General features: G+C 37.6%; 1 protein-coding gene across 3 annotated transcripts in view; it reads left to right on the top strand.

Moving 5' to 3' along the window:
• LIN9 (lin-9 DREAM MuvB core complex component) overlaps window positions 1–15841 on the top strand; it is a 38437-nt gene that overhangs the window by 4710 nt on the left and 17886 nt on the right. Inside the window, exons 2-6 of one of the 3 annotated variants that reach the window (XM_053974429.1) lie at window positions 4922–4954; window positions 5981–6075; window positions 8601–8705; window positions 10574–10707; window positions 14705–14830. In XM_053974429.1, the coding sequence (XP_053830404.1) occupies window positions 4922–4954; window positions 5981–6075; window positions 8601–8705; window positions 10574–10707; window positions 14705–14830 (493 nt within the window). The other 2 variants (XM_053974431.1, XM_053974430.1) reach the window with 2 other exon arrangements.

Here is a 15841-nt window from a genome sequence, read left to right as displayed (position 1 = left end):
CTTGCAGTGGCCAATTGTTTGAGATGCTTCCTCTGCTGAAACAACTTGTGCCATGCTTATGTAGATGAATGATCTCTTGGAGGATTAATGACTCAGTTTATAATAAAGGCTCATGTTTTCCCTTCTTCACCAGGAGATTCTTCTGTCACACCATTTTTAGTGCCAGCAATGCAGATTAATTACATAGGTTTTTGAGGTAGCCATGCAACCAGTGTTAAAATAACTGCTCACCTGTGCAAATTTAGACAAAATAGTGTAACAATCTGTAGAGGAAAGGCTTTACATCATGTAATTGCTGATCTGGATCCTAGAATTTTCTATATTGATTTAGATATGCCCCTTTGTGCTCACATATTAGTGAAATCAGTAGCTATAGAACATCCCTGTGGTTACTTGTAACATTTATTTTCAAAATTATCAGCTGTTATAAATTTATTATTAAATTGAAAACAGTTTCATAGACCTAATATGCTTGTGTGTGTTCCTGTTTAGATTTTCAAATCAGCAGTTGAGAAGCCACATTTAAACTGCTTTACTTCATCTTAGTACTGAGAATGTTCGTCAGGGCATTCACAGCTACCCATATTGAATAGTGGTCAAACTCCTCCTCTTTTGTTCAGTTCCAGTGTTTTAATAGGAGGGGAAGCAGTAGGTGCTTGGTTTTAACTTAAACCTGTCTTTTATTTTTCAAAAGGGTAAAAGCTTTTGCACTTTTCTCCTACTCCTCAAAGCCTATCTCCACATCAGAAATACTTTTCGGGAGTTCATATGGCCTCTAGAGCAGATAGAGGAGGTTTTTTAAGATCTCTTTATTGCAGTGCTCTGTGTGTCCTCCCTCCCTGGGAGCAGGAGGCTGGGGCTGGGAAGGATTCCTGGGGACTGTGTGCTCAGAGGGAGCAGCAGTTCAGGACTGGAGGAGCTGTCCATGCTCAGGGACCTGCGCTGGCCGCCGCTGCAGCCTGTGCGTTTCTGAGCCAGCCAGACGTGAAAGCGTCAGGGCCCTTGTCGTGTCAGCCTTGGCAGACCTGGGGTGGTTTTAACCTTGGTGGCTTTTTATCAATTTGGTTTTATCTGGACTGGCTGAAAATCATTTCTTGCAAGTGTTACAAAACACATAAATACACTTATTCCTGACTCTTAGCTACTGATGAGCTTCCTGTTGTGATACTATTTAATACCTCATAATCTAGAACACAGTTATTTTTATTGCACATCTGTGGTGCACATATTTTACAGAATCATAGGGGGTTTTTTTCAGAGCCAGGAAAGACCATTATAATCATCTTAGATTCTTCATTAAACATGCTGGATATACTTGTATTTGGAATTTCTGTGCATCAGTTTCAAGCTTCCTTTTTAGCTATAGTTCTCTCTTTAAAAATGTATTGGTTTAAGATTGGGAGTTACAGGGTACTCAACATGCCTTTTCTTGGTATAGTTACCTAAAATCTGTTAAACTTTGCATTCATTGCTAATCTGAATTATCCAACATAATCTTTCATAAAATAGGTCTAGTTATGCCTTTCCATATAAAAAAAAAGGCTGCAGAGCTATTTACCCATCTGAATTATCTTCCTTTGTAGATACTTGTGATCGGTGCAGCTCTTTACCTTCTTTGGGAAGAACAGGATAGGAGTGTCTTGACTTTCTCACAATAAAACATGTCTTTAGATGTTGAAATCCTAGATCTCTGCTGAATCTTTTCCTAATTTTACAGACTTAGTCAAGTGTGAACACTGTGTTCAGGTAATTAATTTACTAACAGCATATGCAGAACACTACTTGGTAGGATAGTAAGACAAAGCTAAGGTAATTTACAGTTTACACTGGAGCCACTGGAGCACTGCTGTGCTGAGCTGCCTGTGCTTCCTCCCTAGGTTAAGGGTTTTTTTACTCTCAGTATTAAGAAAGTCACCTTTGAGATCCTCTGAACCTGAAGGAACTGGAAGTAGATTTTAGTTGTAATAACCTGTATGAATCACAGGCCTTATTTCTTGCTTTCCACCCATTTGTTTTTTAAGTGTTTCTGGAAATGAAGTCTGTGTCATTGTCACAATAGATATTTACAATCAAGTGTGTTTGTATTCTACTTTATTCTCTATTTATAATTAAAATGCAGGTTAAAAAGACTGCCTGTGATTATACATTTGTTATTCAGAGCAGGAGTATACAAGATTACTGGCATTCAGTGTGAGGCTAGTATATTATAAATCTAATCATTATTGTAAGTAAAGTCTTGTATAGTTTTAATAAACTTCATCTGTCCTGCATCACTTTGCAGTTTTTGTAGTTCTTGAAATGCTTCTATCTGTATTAAGTGTTGGTTGATTTTTATTGTAACACAATATTACTTCGATCATCATCCTAGTTTCTGGTTTTGTGGTCCTGGTAAGTAATGACAGTACTGCCCAACTAAAAGGAAAACATGGGGAGATGTACCATATTCTTTGGAGTTCGGTGTTGTTGCAGGTAGCCCTAAAATCAATATAGAAGAACTTGACAAGAAAAGCCATGTTGTGTCATGTTGTTTACCTTTGAGGTAAAATGAAGCTTATGGACATCTCCATTGTCATTTTAGTATCCTACGTGTATTCTAAAGCTTTAAGCTACAGAAGTGTTGATGTTAATTTTCTGTACTTTTTTACAGTAAAATAGTTTCATTTAACTTTTGAATTTCCATAGATCAGGAATATTTGAATTGGACACTTGTATTCCTAAATACAGATGCCCTGGATACATTAATTACAGGTCAAGTGAAAACAAATGAGCAGCCCTCTTCTAACATGCATTTATAGAAGATTAACTATCCCATGTGGAAAACTCCTTGGCAACTAATTCTGTTTTGGAATGCTAATCTTGTAAAGCTAGGAAGTAGCACAGTAACCTTCTGCTGGCCCATCATCACCCCCACAGGTGAAGCATCCCATGGTTAGCAAAGCATCTCAGGCACTTCAGCTGTGAGATTGACACCGCCCCAGATAAAGCTTTGCTGCCTCTTGCTGAGTGTTTCTGTTCCATTGTTAACAGTGTTCATACTCACCCTGGACTGGATTGGTTAAACTTGGCAAGATGGCAAGAAAGAGGAAAATGCTTGTGTGTTCAGATGAAGTGCCTGAGATGTCTCAGAAGAGGGATCTGTTCTGCAAAGGCAGCATCTCCTCCATTTGACAATCCTGATGACCCTGCTCCTGTGTCCCCATCCCCAGTGACATGTTCTTAAACTGTGTGTACTTAGCCCTGCACACATTTCCCACTATCCCTTATGTAAATTAGGGACACAGTAGCTCTTCACGGTTCTTAATGTTATCTTTCAGAGCTGTTCGTTCTTGGTTGATAGCAGACTACCCATGTATTTATACAAGCACAGTGTCTGGTATTGGATTTTTAGCATAAAATGAAAAAAAAAATTGTGATACCTTGAACATACAGCTTAGTTTCAAAAGCTGAACTCCCTGTGACTCATCACAGAATTGTCTTCCTGTGCCAGTCACTGACAGGGCTCCAACCCAACAAAGGTGATACATCAGAAAAGAAATGTGCAGAAGCTGTGACAGTACAGCCCAGGTGTGTCACCGTGGTTCTGACATGTAATCCCAGATGTGCTTGCTGTTGTAGATTTGAACAGTTTGGGAGATACTGGGGTGGAAGCTCTCTAAACCCTCAGTGAGTCCAAGTTAGTTCTGTTTCATGTCTTAAACTCTGTTTTTAAGCTTTTGGGGGAAAAGAAATAGAAACTTTATTTCCTTTTTCTTTCTTTTTTGTATTGAAATTTTGTTCTTTAACAGATGGCATAATAAGATGGCAGCAAACAAAATACTATGATGAAAACATAAGGAATTAGGGTTGTTTTTTTTTTTTTTTTTTTGCTGTTGCTGCACCTGTATTCTCTGTGATACTCCCTGGAATGTATTCTCTTAGAGGCAAGTATCTCTGACACTGTGAGGTTAGTGAGGTAAGGAGCTAGATAAATGGCATTAAATGGCAGCTGCAAGGAATTTCTGGAGCTTTGGAGTCAGAAAGTTCTTGGAGCAGTAGTTTCAAAGAGAAGATGAAGGAGAGAGCAGAGAAAGTGACAGGGAGAAGTGGTTGTCACACAGGAACATAACTGGAAAGATAAAATTGATTTGAGAGAAAAGCATGAATCTGGGGAGGCGTTGTCATGCAGAAATATCCTCCCCTGTGCCAGTGCAATTGCTTCAAACAGCTCATTCTTAGACATCTGAACATTTCCAAGCCTGAAGGCCCACTGTAGTCAGGCCTAGTTTTGGTTTTCTTGGCCCAGGAGCATTGCAGAGGTTGTACAGATGCAGTGGAAGGGAAGCAGTGAAATTTTCATGTGTTTGAACAGTTTGAGCAAAGTAACAGTCCTGTCTGCATTTGGGATCCGAGTCTGCTGCCTTTCTGAACAAAGAGGTACCACCAGGGGGCAACTAGCTATCCATCTTCTTTCTTTTGAGCATAAACCACTCCTTTCCTGGAAATCTTGGGCACTGAAGAATTTCGAACTGGTAGAAATCATTAAAAGAAAAAAAAAGTGTTCTTTAGTTTTCTTGTCAGTTGTAAAATACATTTGCCAGCTGCATCAAACAAGTAGCCACATGGAAGAATGTAGTTTGGACATAAAGCCTGTTGATAATTTGCTGTGTTAAACCCAAGTGTTTAACATCTAAAGTTGTTTTGTAGGCATGAAACTAAAGGAAAAAACCAAAATGTGAATATGCTTTCAGGATTATTGGTAAAAATGTATAATTCTATGCTTAGTGCCGTGGAAGGTGTGCTAGGTTTGCTCATTCATCTGTGAAAGATTTTAATATTAAATTTCACTTTCTGCCTGAGAATTAATTAAGAATGAGTAGACTCTGCATAGGTTGTAGGGTTTGAAATAGCTTGTCATTTATGTGGACTTTTTGCTATATTGCAGGTTCTTCAGCAAAAGCACTTGTGAGCTTGAAAGGTAAGAAATTAATATCTTATTTACTTCTATCCAATCTGACTTTCAGGTGTATTTAGTTCCTGTCTTCAGGAAGTTCAAGAAAATCACTTTTTTTTTTTTTGTTGAAATACAATGGGGTTTATTGTGGGCATTTGTAGTTCTATAGAATAATAATCCTTGGCAGTTGAAACTGCATATACTGTGGTGTATTTAGACACTGCTCTTCTGGATGAAATTCCTGAAATGTGTTTTTTCTTCAGAAGTACTGCCTAGGCATCAAATTTGATGAGAAGATTGGGGTAATCTTTCATCTCTTGAGGGTGAGATACGGGAAGGATTCTTAGTGAGACCTGTACATGTGACAAAATTTATATTAGGAAGGCATTTCACAATTTTATGGTGTTCTCTGTTAGAAAGTTGTGGGCTAAATCAAAAACCTGCTGCTTATGTTTTTTTCTTTGAAATTGTCTTCATGAACATTCATACAAATTTTGAATACTTCTAATTTGCCCAATAATTAAAGCTTCTTTATGTATTACAAGGGTTTTATTACACAAAGAGGAAGGCATGGTCTGTTGAATATGTTGTAATTAATGCAGATTTGTTGCAATAAAATTTTATTTACTTGTTGATGTATACCCACTTAATAACTTTCTTGAGCTAGAAGGTTTCTATGTCTTGTAGAGCTTTTCTTTGTCCAGGTTTCAGTTACAGCCACAGTTCAACTGTTGATTTGTGTCAACCTGACAGTGGAAGTAACTGATTCCAGCAAAGGAGGTTTCAAGAAACCTAAACATTGTCATAAATAAAAAATACTTGTTTATGTTCCTCCTTGTGGTGAAAATCTCCTTCAGTTTTTTTTAATTAATGTTAAGAATTATTTAATAAAAATACTGAAATCTAAAATCTGTCTGTTACTGAATTCAAAGATGTTGCAAGTAAATATTTTAGTAGTTGATGATGTTGGTTTTGGACAGTAGTTATGTTAAAGCATACGCATACATATATATATCTAGATATATTAATGATGTGCTTTCTTCACAACAGAGGGAAGTTTATCCAGTTCGTGGAATGAAAAATATAATTCTCTGCAGAAAACTCACATTTGGAAAAGCAAGAATGCTGGTTCTGCAGTGGAAATGGTAAGAAGCAGTAAAAAGCTTCAGGATTAGTAAAAATACCATACAGCGAGTCAAATGTAAGGATCACAAAAAAAGGCTGAGATTTATAGTTTTGTAATGTCCAAAGGTGAAACTATATCCTTCACAAGCACTTTGCACAGTTTGCATAAAAGATGAAAACATATTTTATAAATGAATAATCAAACACATTAAATTGCTGACCTTGTGCAATATAGATCAAAATAATTTCCTCTCTGTTTTTTTTGAAAAGCAAGTGCTGTGTGAAGTATTTATACTGTATCTACCACCTTGAGCTTAGTAATCACCAATTCTGATTAACCATTTTTGTATCTCATGAAACATCTCACTTCTAATTATGGCTGAGAACTGCAGCAGAAAGGAAAGGAAGGGAAGATATCATAATGCACTTCTATCATTGTGCCTTCTGATGGACAGATTTTAATAAAAGTAAAGGACTGTCAGTGAAATTTGTGTATTCTGAGAACTTTCATAGGAGGCCTTACATTAAAGAACAACCTTGGGGTGGGGATATGAAATGAGCTGCAGCTTCCAGTGGGATATCTTGTGTTTGGGTTGACCATTTCAGTCTTGTGGTTTGTTTTTGCCTAACTGTTTGTTTCTTATCCTGTGATCTTCTCCCTGATATTTATTTTGGTAGGATTCATACAGATGCTTGTATATACACATGTTGCTATGTGCTTATGCTAGAGAACATAAGGTCTACAAAATGCAGTTCCAGAGGGAGACCAGAACTTTGTGAAGACCCTTAGTTCCTGCAGTTCATGTCACAGTTTTCAGCTGCTTCCCAGGAAGGCCCATCATCCCACAGAAACAAGCCTTACTGGTAACTTAGAAGATCACATGTGCTAAAGACCTAAAGAGACAGACTGTAATATCTGGACAAAAACCTTGTCAGTCCTTAGGTATGGTGGCTGTGGGTGGTAAAAACACGGAGTCAAACTTTGAATGTAGCTCAATGTTTTGTAGAAAGCTGGGGAAGAGATCAGAGCATAGTCTGACATGTTGGCAGTGACCCATGTTGCTAAGATGTCATGGAATAGTTTGAGTTTACTGAATGCTGAAAGTTTTGAGGACGTGTTTTACTGTTGGTTGAAAAATCTTTCCAAAAATGCCTGATCTATTTAGCCACTGTGGATGATACCTCTTTGCAGCACTTGTTATTTTGCTCTGGGGTGAGGCACAGACAGGGCAGAGTGATGAAACTCTTCTCATTTTGGATGGTTCTTTGGAGCATAGTTTGGCAGTTTGAGGGTTGTAAAGCAGTTTTCTTGGTCTGGATCATGATGATTTGGTTACCTTGTCAATATATAGTTCCTCTGTCCAGTGTGTGTCTTTCCTGGTTTGTAATATCTACCAGGAATTAATGTTTTCTTCAGTGTGCTGCATGTGCCTAGGTGTCTATCACATACAGAACACTTCTGTTACTTAAATACATTTGTGTAGTTCTTTTTATAAAATATATATAATTTAGAGTAAGAGAAGCACATTTCCTGGGAAAGCCCCATGTTCAGATGGCATGGGACAGACAAATTTTTAGCTACCACTGATTAATTTAATAGAAAATATCTCTTTTCAAGCAGTTAACCTGTCACAAATGTATTAAATGTCTTTCTAAAATGCAAACGCTTGTTAATGAAGTTTTATCTAACTCTGTTGATTTATTTTGTCTCTGGCTCTTATGCTGGGCCACAGAACCTTCATGGAAGGAAAAGGAAAAGCTGCTTCCCCTCAGTGCTAACAGCCAGTCACAGGTTCCTCTTTTGTCCTCAGTGAAAGCAGGAGTCTTTTGTCATAGGGTCAGATGTTGAGGAATAACTAAGTGATTATTTCATGACACATTTACAATATTATTTCTTGTTTTCAGTCAGCCTTCTAATTCTTTCTGAGCTATAGCAGTACACAAGTAAATTTCACTTAGCATAAATTCTAAATTCTTTTTTCTGTGATTGTCATATAACTTATTCAAGATGTAGTTTCTTCAGACTCAATCTTCTTAGCATTTTGCTATGCAGATACTTTCAGTGAGTTAAAAAACCAGCAAACACACATCACTTTATTAGAAAATTCTGCTAAAATTCTGTGTAGCTGAGAACGTACAAAACAAATACAGTGTTTGAATAAACCTTTTTTTCTTTGATCCAAAATTTAAAAAAAAATCGCTTAACAGATGTACTACTTATAACCAAGGCAAGCTAAGATACACAAGTGTTTAGACACCTAACTCTAATGGAAACAAGTGGGAGTTAGGCTCTAAATACTTCTGTGAAACTGGGCCAACAGTGTAGTAATGGTTATAGTTAGCACTGGAAAAGCCTGGAATCTTGAACTCCTTCTCTCAGTCCTTAGATCTCTGAGTGCTAGGAGGCACTATTTATTGTGTACCATGTGCCTGAAAACCAACAGGTGATAAGAGAAGAGGCATTTCATTCCTCTCACTGTGAATTCTGTGCATGAACAGAGAAATCAGCTTTCTTGCTTGTAATTCTTAATTTTGTTCCATACAGCCCTTCAGAAATTCAAAACGGAGTCGACTCTTCAGTGAAGAAGATGACAGACAAATAAACACAAGGTCACCTAAAAGAAATCAGAAGGTTGCGATGGTTCCACAGGTACCTAAATACATGTATGGAGATATTTTTACCAAAAAGGGGAACAAGCCTATTTGTTTTAGTTGAAAATTAGAATATATTTGCTTTTCAAGTTGCATTTTTGGTTTATGAATCTTCTTGTGAGGAAAACTGTTGCTAGAAGTAAGCCACAATTCAAAACAGATTAATATTTTTCTTTCTTACAACTGGTTTAAGAACCAGTTTATAAGAACTTTCTTACAACAAAGCAAGAAGTTTGTGTATGGGAGTACCTGTTCTTTGTTATCTTGGACATGAACACACAGAGCTAGAAAGGATTCCAGACTAACTGCCCATCATGCTCCTGCAAACAATCATCTTGTGTAGTCAGCATAAATTTATTCAGCTTCAATTTAAAACTGCCTAAGTTTTTGCACTGATTATATAATTGAGAAGGCTGCTATAGAATTTAATGTATCCCAGCAAGTTAGGGACTTGCTCTAGATTTATAGCCTAACTGTTTTCATGGCCAGCTTACCTTCTTGATCCTGTAATGCTAAAGACTTCAGTTCAAAGAGCTTGTTTTTTCCATCCTCCGCTTGTTTGTTCACTCCTTGACATAGCACAAAAAAACAGCTGTAATTTGTCAGCCTTTATTTGTTATAATAGAAAGGGAAACATCTCTTATTCTCGATTAATTGACTCTGTAGTACCTTTGTCATCCACGTCACTTCTCTGTGCCATCGCCTTAAGAGGCTGAATTTACCTCACTGAAAAAGTACTATTTGAATACTGCTCTGATTTGCCTTCTGAGCTGTGCTGTGCAGTGTCTCATGTGAAAAGCTTGGCACTTGCCATTTAGCTGAGTGAGAACCATGACATTTCTCTTCACTACCATGATTTCTTAAGAGTAGAAAGATTGGGTAGTGTTCTAAACCCAGTTGTTTCTTGCTTAAATGTCTGATTCTGGAGGTCCAATGATTGCCAGATAAATATTTGTGAGGGACTGCAGCTGTTGTAGTTCACGAATCTTGCTGCATTGTTTCCTGGAGTTCCAGTGGGAGAAAGGGGCTTGTATCTAGGGCAGCAGCAGCCAACAAGGTGCCTACCTTATGCTTTATCCTATTATTGCTGCTACTAAAGTCCAAACTACTTTGAATGTTTGGAGAAGGATAACAATTGATGGTGGCAGGGGGACCCTGTTAAACCTATAGTCTCAAAAAGCTGTTATTTTTTGCAGAAGAGTTTTTCTTTCTGTCAGCTAAGACAGCCATCCTTGGAACAAAATTACAGAATTTTTTTTTTTTGGTCTTGTTTAAACACAGGTCTATCTATTATCCAAGCAATCTAAGACAGTGTCTTTTCCATGATTTATCAAATAGCTTTCAAATGTAGTTAAAACTTGATTGCTCCTTTCTCTTGCAGTTTTCTAAGCAGACACTCTGCTCAAAGCTTTGACTGTGTTACACTCCTGTCCTAGTTTCATCCTCACCTTAAGAAGAATGGGCAAGATTAGAAGTTCTAGTGCAAATCAGGCAGGTGCTGTTGCTGGCATCTGAGCTGCAACACCAATTATGCTCACCTGAGACAGTCAGTGGGTCCTCAGAGTTTTGAAGTCTGTATGTATTTTGGTGCCATGCTGTTGTTACCAATAATGTAGTTTTCAGTGCTGGAAAATGTTTCTGTTAAAAGAGCTTTGTATGGAGATAATGGTATTGATCCTGTTAAAATATGCTGTCTGTTCTGTTTGATTGCATTGCTAATATAATGCAGTAAGGGTTGTTACAGATCTGCAAGAAAAACATTGCGATGAAACAATATGTGCAGACTTTTAGCAGGAAAATCAGATTTATTTGAATACTGAAAAATACTAGATTCTCTTTAACTGTTTCTCTTTTTTCACTATATAGAAGTTTAGTACAACAATGTCCACACCAGAGAAGAAAGTGTCACAGAAGATTGGTTTACGGCTTCGGAACCTGCTCAAACTGCCCAAAGCTCACAAGTGGTGCATATATGAATGGTTCTATTCAAATATAGATAAGTATGTTTGGTTTGTATAATTATCTCTTATTAGTATAGAAACAAGAAATTTTCTGAAATTGAGCTGTATAGTTCCATATATTGGTTAGATACTCCAGCTTATTCTTAAATTACTAGTTATTGAAATCTGTTTTGTTTGGTGGTAGCGGTGAGTGTTTCTCTTTTTTCTAGTGAGCAATGTATGTGCTCTTTGTTCTTTGCAACTACCAACTTTAGAAAGTCTTCTATAGAAAGCCTTCCTTCATGGATATAATTTTCTTTTTATCACCTCTACCAGATACCGGATTTTATTCATAATGTTTTTAGCATCTAAACATGAAGATATCAGAACACTTAGACTTTCCTGAACCCTTGCATCAGTGCTATACAGAGGAGATAGGAAGGACACTGCTTCTTTGTAAAGTGCTGCTTTTCTAAAAGGTGTAAATGTTGGTATTAATTTTTTTTTTCCTATCATCCTGTTTTTATTGTGATCACTAACAGAGCTTCAGGCTGTGACTGTTGACTGTTCAGCTCTTGTGCAGATATCAGCATCCTGCTTGGATCTCATGATGTATTTCCTGGACTGTTTCTGCAGTTTGTGCCTCAGAGATTTTGGCACTTGTTCTCTTAATGCCACTATCACAGCACTGTGAATTATTTAAAATAAACAATTTAATTTCTAAAATGTAAAAAACATTATTGATCAATAGAATATTAAAATCTACATTATTTGACTAATAGATGCAACACAAGTATTTAATATTCTAAAGAATGGCTTCAGAGTTAAGGATTATTTTCCAGAATGTACAAACAAAATAATTACTGGTTTTCCTTCCTATTTTAATCACAATTGCTGTAGCTTTTTTTCCTTAACTGAGAAGGCAGTCATAGCAACAGAAAAACATTTTGGCATATATTCATCTGAAGTGGAGAAATTTCATGTCCATTTTAGTTTGTTTTAAATTTATCATCTCTAGGATTTAATTCCTCTGAAAGAATTTGTCTTTTCATGCTTTTTACACCCTTACTTGAAAAAAATAAACAAAACAAAAAACCCAAACCCTACTTATTTCTAGGAGTAATTTTAATATGTGACATTTTTAATAATGATTTTTGCAACAGACCAAGAACTTCTGGTTTATTCTTAAAGAATTATCTACAAAACTGTAGGTCTTTCAGTAGAATAGAATTCGAGTTTAGCGGGTAATACCGAAATCTTCTTTGATAGTTATCCATGTATGCAGGTGTGATGGTTTCTCCTTGGCTAGACCAGGTGCTCATCAAAGCTGCTCTATTACTCCTCAGCTGGACACAGGAGAGAAAATGTAACAAGAGAGTCAAAGGCTGAGATAAGCACAGGGAGAGACCACACCACTTACTGTCATGGGTAAAACAGACTAGCCTTCAGAAAATTATTTTAATTTATTACCAATCAAATCAAAGTTGGATAATAAGAAATAAAACCAAATCTTAAAACACCTCCCTTCTTCTCAAGCTTTATTCCCAGTTCCTCTATGCCCAACCCACCATAAGCACAGGGGGACAGGGAATGGGTGTTGTGGCCAGTTCATCACTGTCTCTGCTCCTTCCTTTCTCCAGGGAAGGAATTCTTCTACTCCCATGGGAGACAGTCCTTTGCAAGGCTCTCCAACATGAGTCCTTCCTACGGGCTGCAGTTCTTCACAAACTGTTCAAGTGAGAGCCCCTTCCATGAGATGTATTCCTTCAGGAACAGACTGCTCCAGTGTGGGTCCCCCATGGGGTCACAAGTCCTGGCAGAAAACCTGCTCCAATATGGGCTCTTCTCCATGGCTCCGCTGTCCTGCCAGGAGCCTGCCCCAGCAGGGGCTTCCCATGGGTTCACAGCCTCCTTTGGGCATCCACCTGCTCCAACTTGGGGCCCTCCATGGGCTGCAGGGACACAGCTGCTTCACCATGGTCTGCAGAGGAATCTGCTCTGGTGCCTGAAGCATCTCCTTCCCTGACCTTGCCTCGGTGTCTGCAGAGCTGTTTCTCTCAGATTCTCTTACAGCTCTGTCCTGCTGCAATTGCACAGGGCTTTTTCCGCTTCCTAACTGCATTATTTCAGAGGTACAACCACCGTCGTCGATGGGTTCAGCCTTGGCCAAGGGTGGGTTCACCTTGGAACCAACTGGCCTTGGTTCTGTGGGATATGGGAGAAGCTTCCAGCAGCTTCTCAAAGAAGCCACCTCTGAAGCCCCCCTCTGCCAAAACCTTTCCTTGCAAATCAAATACAACTTGTAATGCTCATAAGATATGACCATGTTAAGATATTATAGCATTGTTCAGTAAGAGACTACATATCTTTGGAAGGAAAACTTTGATATATCTTGTTTGGAGTGATATGATCAGGCTTAATGAGAAGCTTAAAAAAGTTTAAATCACAGAGCTATCAACTGACAAAATATGGCTCACTGTACAAGTCTCTGAATATTTTCATCAAATTATTGCATCCAAAATTGAAATAATCAAATCAAATGCCATATCTGTTGTAAGTTTTGGAAATATTTTTATTTCTACAGCTGTCACCTGTGGTTATTAGATTATTGAAGCTGTTTCACTTGCATTCTCTATATACTACTGCAGTGGACTGTTTTCTGTAAAGTCACATTGATTTTGAACATCCAGAGACTTCTGAAGTGCTACTTACTATTACAGTGATCACTGGCCCTCAGAAGCAGATGCACCTGTAACTTGCTTCCACCATTTTCCAGAGCTTCCAATCTTGTGGGTTTAGAGTTTGCCTGCTTAAGGACAAGAGTTAGTAAGAACAATCAAATACAGATTATCTTTCTTAGAAAAAAAAAAAAAGCCCCAAAAAAAAAACCCCAAAAAATACCAGGCTAGTTATTCTTTATATAGATACCTTATGTTAGCAATAGTAAATATAGACAAAATGATACTGTTGTATACTCTTCTGTGTCTGTTTCCTGAGCCTCATTGCTCATTCTTTTTGGTTTTTTTTCCCACTTCATGCCACAGCTGCAGGTCCTCCTACTGCAAAACTATTCTCTTCCATTCTTGCCTGAGTTTCCTTATATCTGTGCACCTTTCCTCTCTCCTGCTACCCCAGACACTCAGTTGAAAGCAGTGTTGCTTCCAAAGTCCTCTTTGTTCTGTGCTGGGGTATATTCCTCTCCAAACCCCAGTGCCCTGCAAAGAGTGGAGAAAAGCAGCTTTCCTAGGATGCAGTTATCCTTTTGTTCTCGCCAGGAGGGATCTATTTCAGTTGCACATAGTCTTTTATGATTAACCTTCTATTAGATGGGCATGTCTCTTGCTGCTCCCTTGTCTCCTCAGCCTAAGAAGGATGTGGTACTACAAAGAAAAAGGCAGTCATAAAACAGAAATAGAGATGGGTCATAGCATCAGAGAGAAATTTGAGTTGTGCAGGTCTGTTCTCTGAACTGTCACTTCTCTCATACTGATCCTGTGCTTCACCATGGAGTCATGGGATGCTACAATAGAAGTCTCACCTGTACAGCTGTAGAGAATGATGAGTTGATTCAATTTCCTGTATTTTGGAAAGTTCTGTTGAGATTCTGAGTTACAATTGAATGAATTGATGAAAAAAGGTTCTGTCTGTTTCTCAGTACCATGCTGTCCTTTCCTTTAATCTCAATATTTCACTCACTGGTTTCCTTCAGTGTGTTGCAGTATCCTCATGACACTGAGCTGACTCTGCTGAAGTTTCATTTGGTGTCTTTTTATCCATTATAGAGCAGGATGAATTATGTGTATTTCTCTGTAGAAACTAGGGAAAGGAGCATTTTTAAATGTCAGTGGTAGTAAGAGTCAAAGAACAATAGTCCTGGAAACTTTCTGATTTTGTTTTTGGCTGAATTAAAGTTGTTTTTTGAATAAAAGTGTCTTGTTCATGTGACTAATTTATATTAATTTTTTAAATGAGTTTCTGATGATGGATGTTTTTTGGAATCTTGTGACAAAAGTTTACTTAGTGTGGTTAACACAGGACTATAATTATGTTTCAACAGGCCACTATTTGAAGGAGATAATGATTTCTGTATATGCCTGAAAGAATCCTTTCCAACTTTGAAAACCAGAAAATTGACAAGAGTAGAATGGGGGAAAATCAGGCGATTAATGGGAAAACCACGGAGGTATTTTTTTCTTTCTTTTCTTTCAGCTATTACTTACATGTAATTTTGATGTTACTGAAATTATTCCTTTAAAAAATGTTGCATTCAAATAGTAAACAAAACAATATCTTAAGAGCAATAAAACTCATTGTATTGAGGTCTTCTCTGAGCACCTCTCTCCCTCACACACCCTATTGCTTAAATGCATATGTCCATGTAGTTTTCATGAGCCTATATTTGAAATGTTCTCTTCCCACTCCAGATAACTGAGTGTCCAAGCTTTAACTGATGTGTTGAAGTTGTTATTGTATCTTTTATACTGCAGTGCTTCCTGGCCTGGGAGAACTGGCCAATTTTTCACTCAGATTTTTTCTTCTGTCTATAACCAGCTCTTCTTGGGGAAAACAAGTGTACATTTTCACCTCATTTATTTTATTATTGTTTTTAAACCATTTTGTAGATCCTTAACTTTTCATATATTGGCTATCAAGACAGAGAAAAGATAAAGTCATCCATAAAGCATTGTCCATTGTGGAGAAGAAGCTAGAATTTAATGAAGGACATAGGCTTTTTTTTATTTTAGAATTTTTAATTCTTAAACCCTCTGATTAAGCTCAACCTTTTCACAAAACCTACACAATTTAACTTAGAGAAGGCTAAGGGAGGATCTCATTTTTGATCATAAATATTTGAAGGGAAGGTATAGAGAAGATAGGGCCAGGTTTTTTTCCAGCATTATCTGGAAACGGAAAAGAGGGAACAGGCACAAATGAGGTGGTAGAATCTCCATCCTAAGATGTACTCAAAGGCCCTCTGGACATGGTCCTGGGAAGCCTCCTGGAGGTGATTCTGCTGGAGAGGTTGGAGGAGACAGCCTTCAGAGGTCCTTCCAAACTTGACCACCCTGTCATTGTATAAGTAGTGTTTCATAAATAAATCAGCCTTTTATTTCCATAAATGCAAACACCAAAGCACTGAATCCATTTCTTCATAGATCACTGAGTCAAGTTATATTTTGCATGATAGAGACTA

Source organism: Vidua macroura, chromosome 3 (assembly GCF_024509145.1).
Source record: "Vidua macroura isolate BioBank_ID:100142 chromosome 3, ASM2450914v1, whole genome shotgun sequence".
NCBI classification, from domain to species: domain Eukaryota; kingdom Metazoa; phylum Chordata; class Aves; order Passeriformes; family Viduidae; genus Vidua; species Vidua macroura.
The sequence above is the reverse complement of the archived record's forward strand: the minus strand, read 5'-3'. Positions and strand labels throughout refer to the sequence as shown.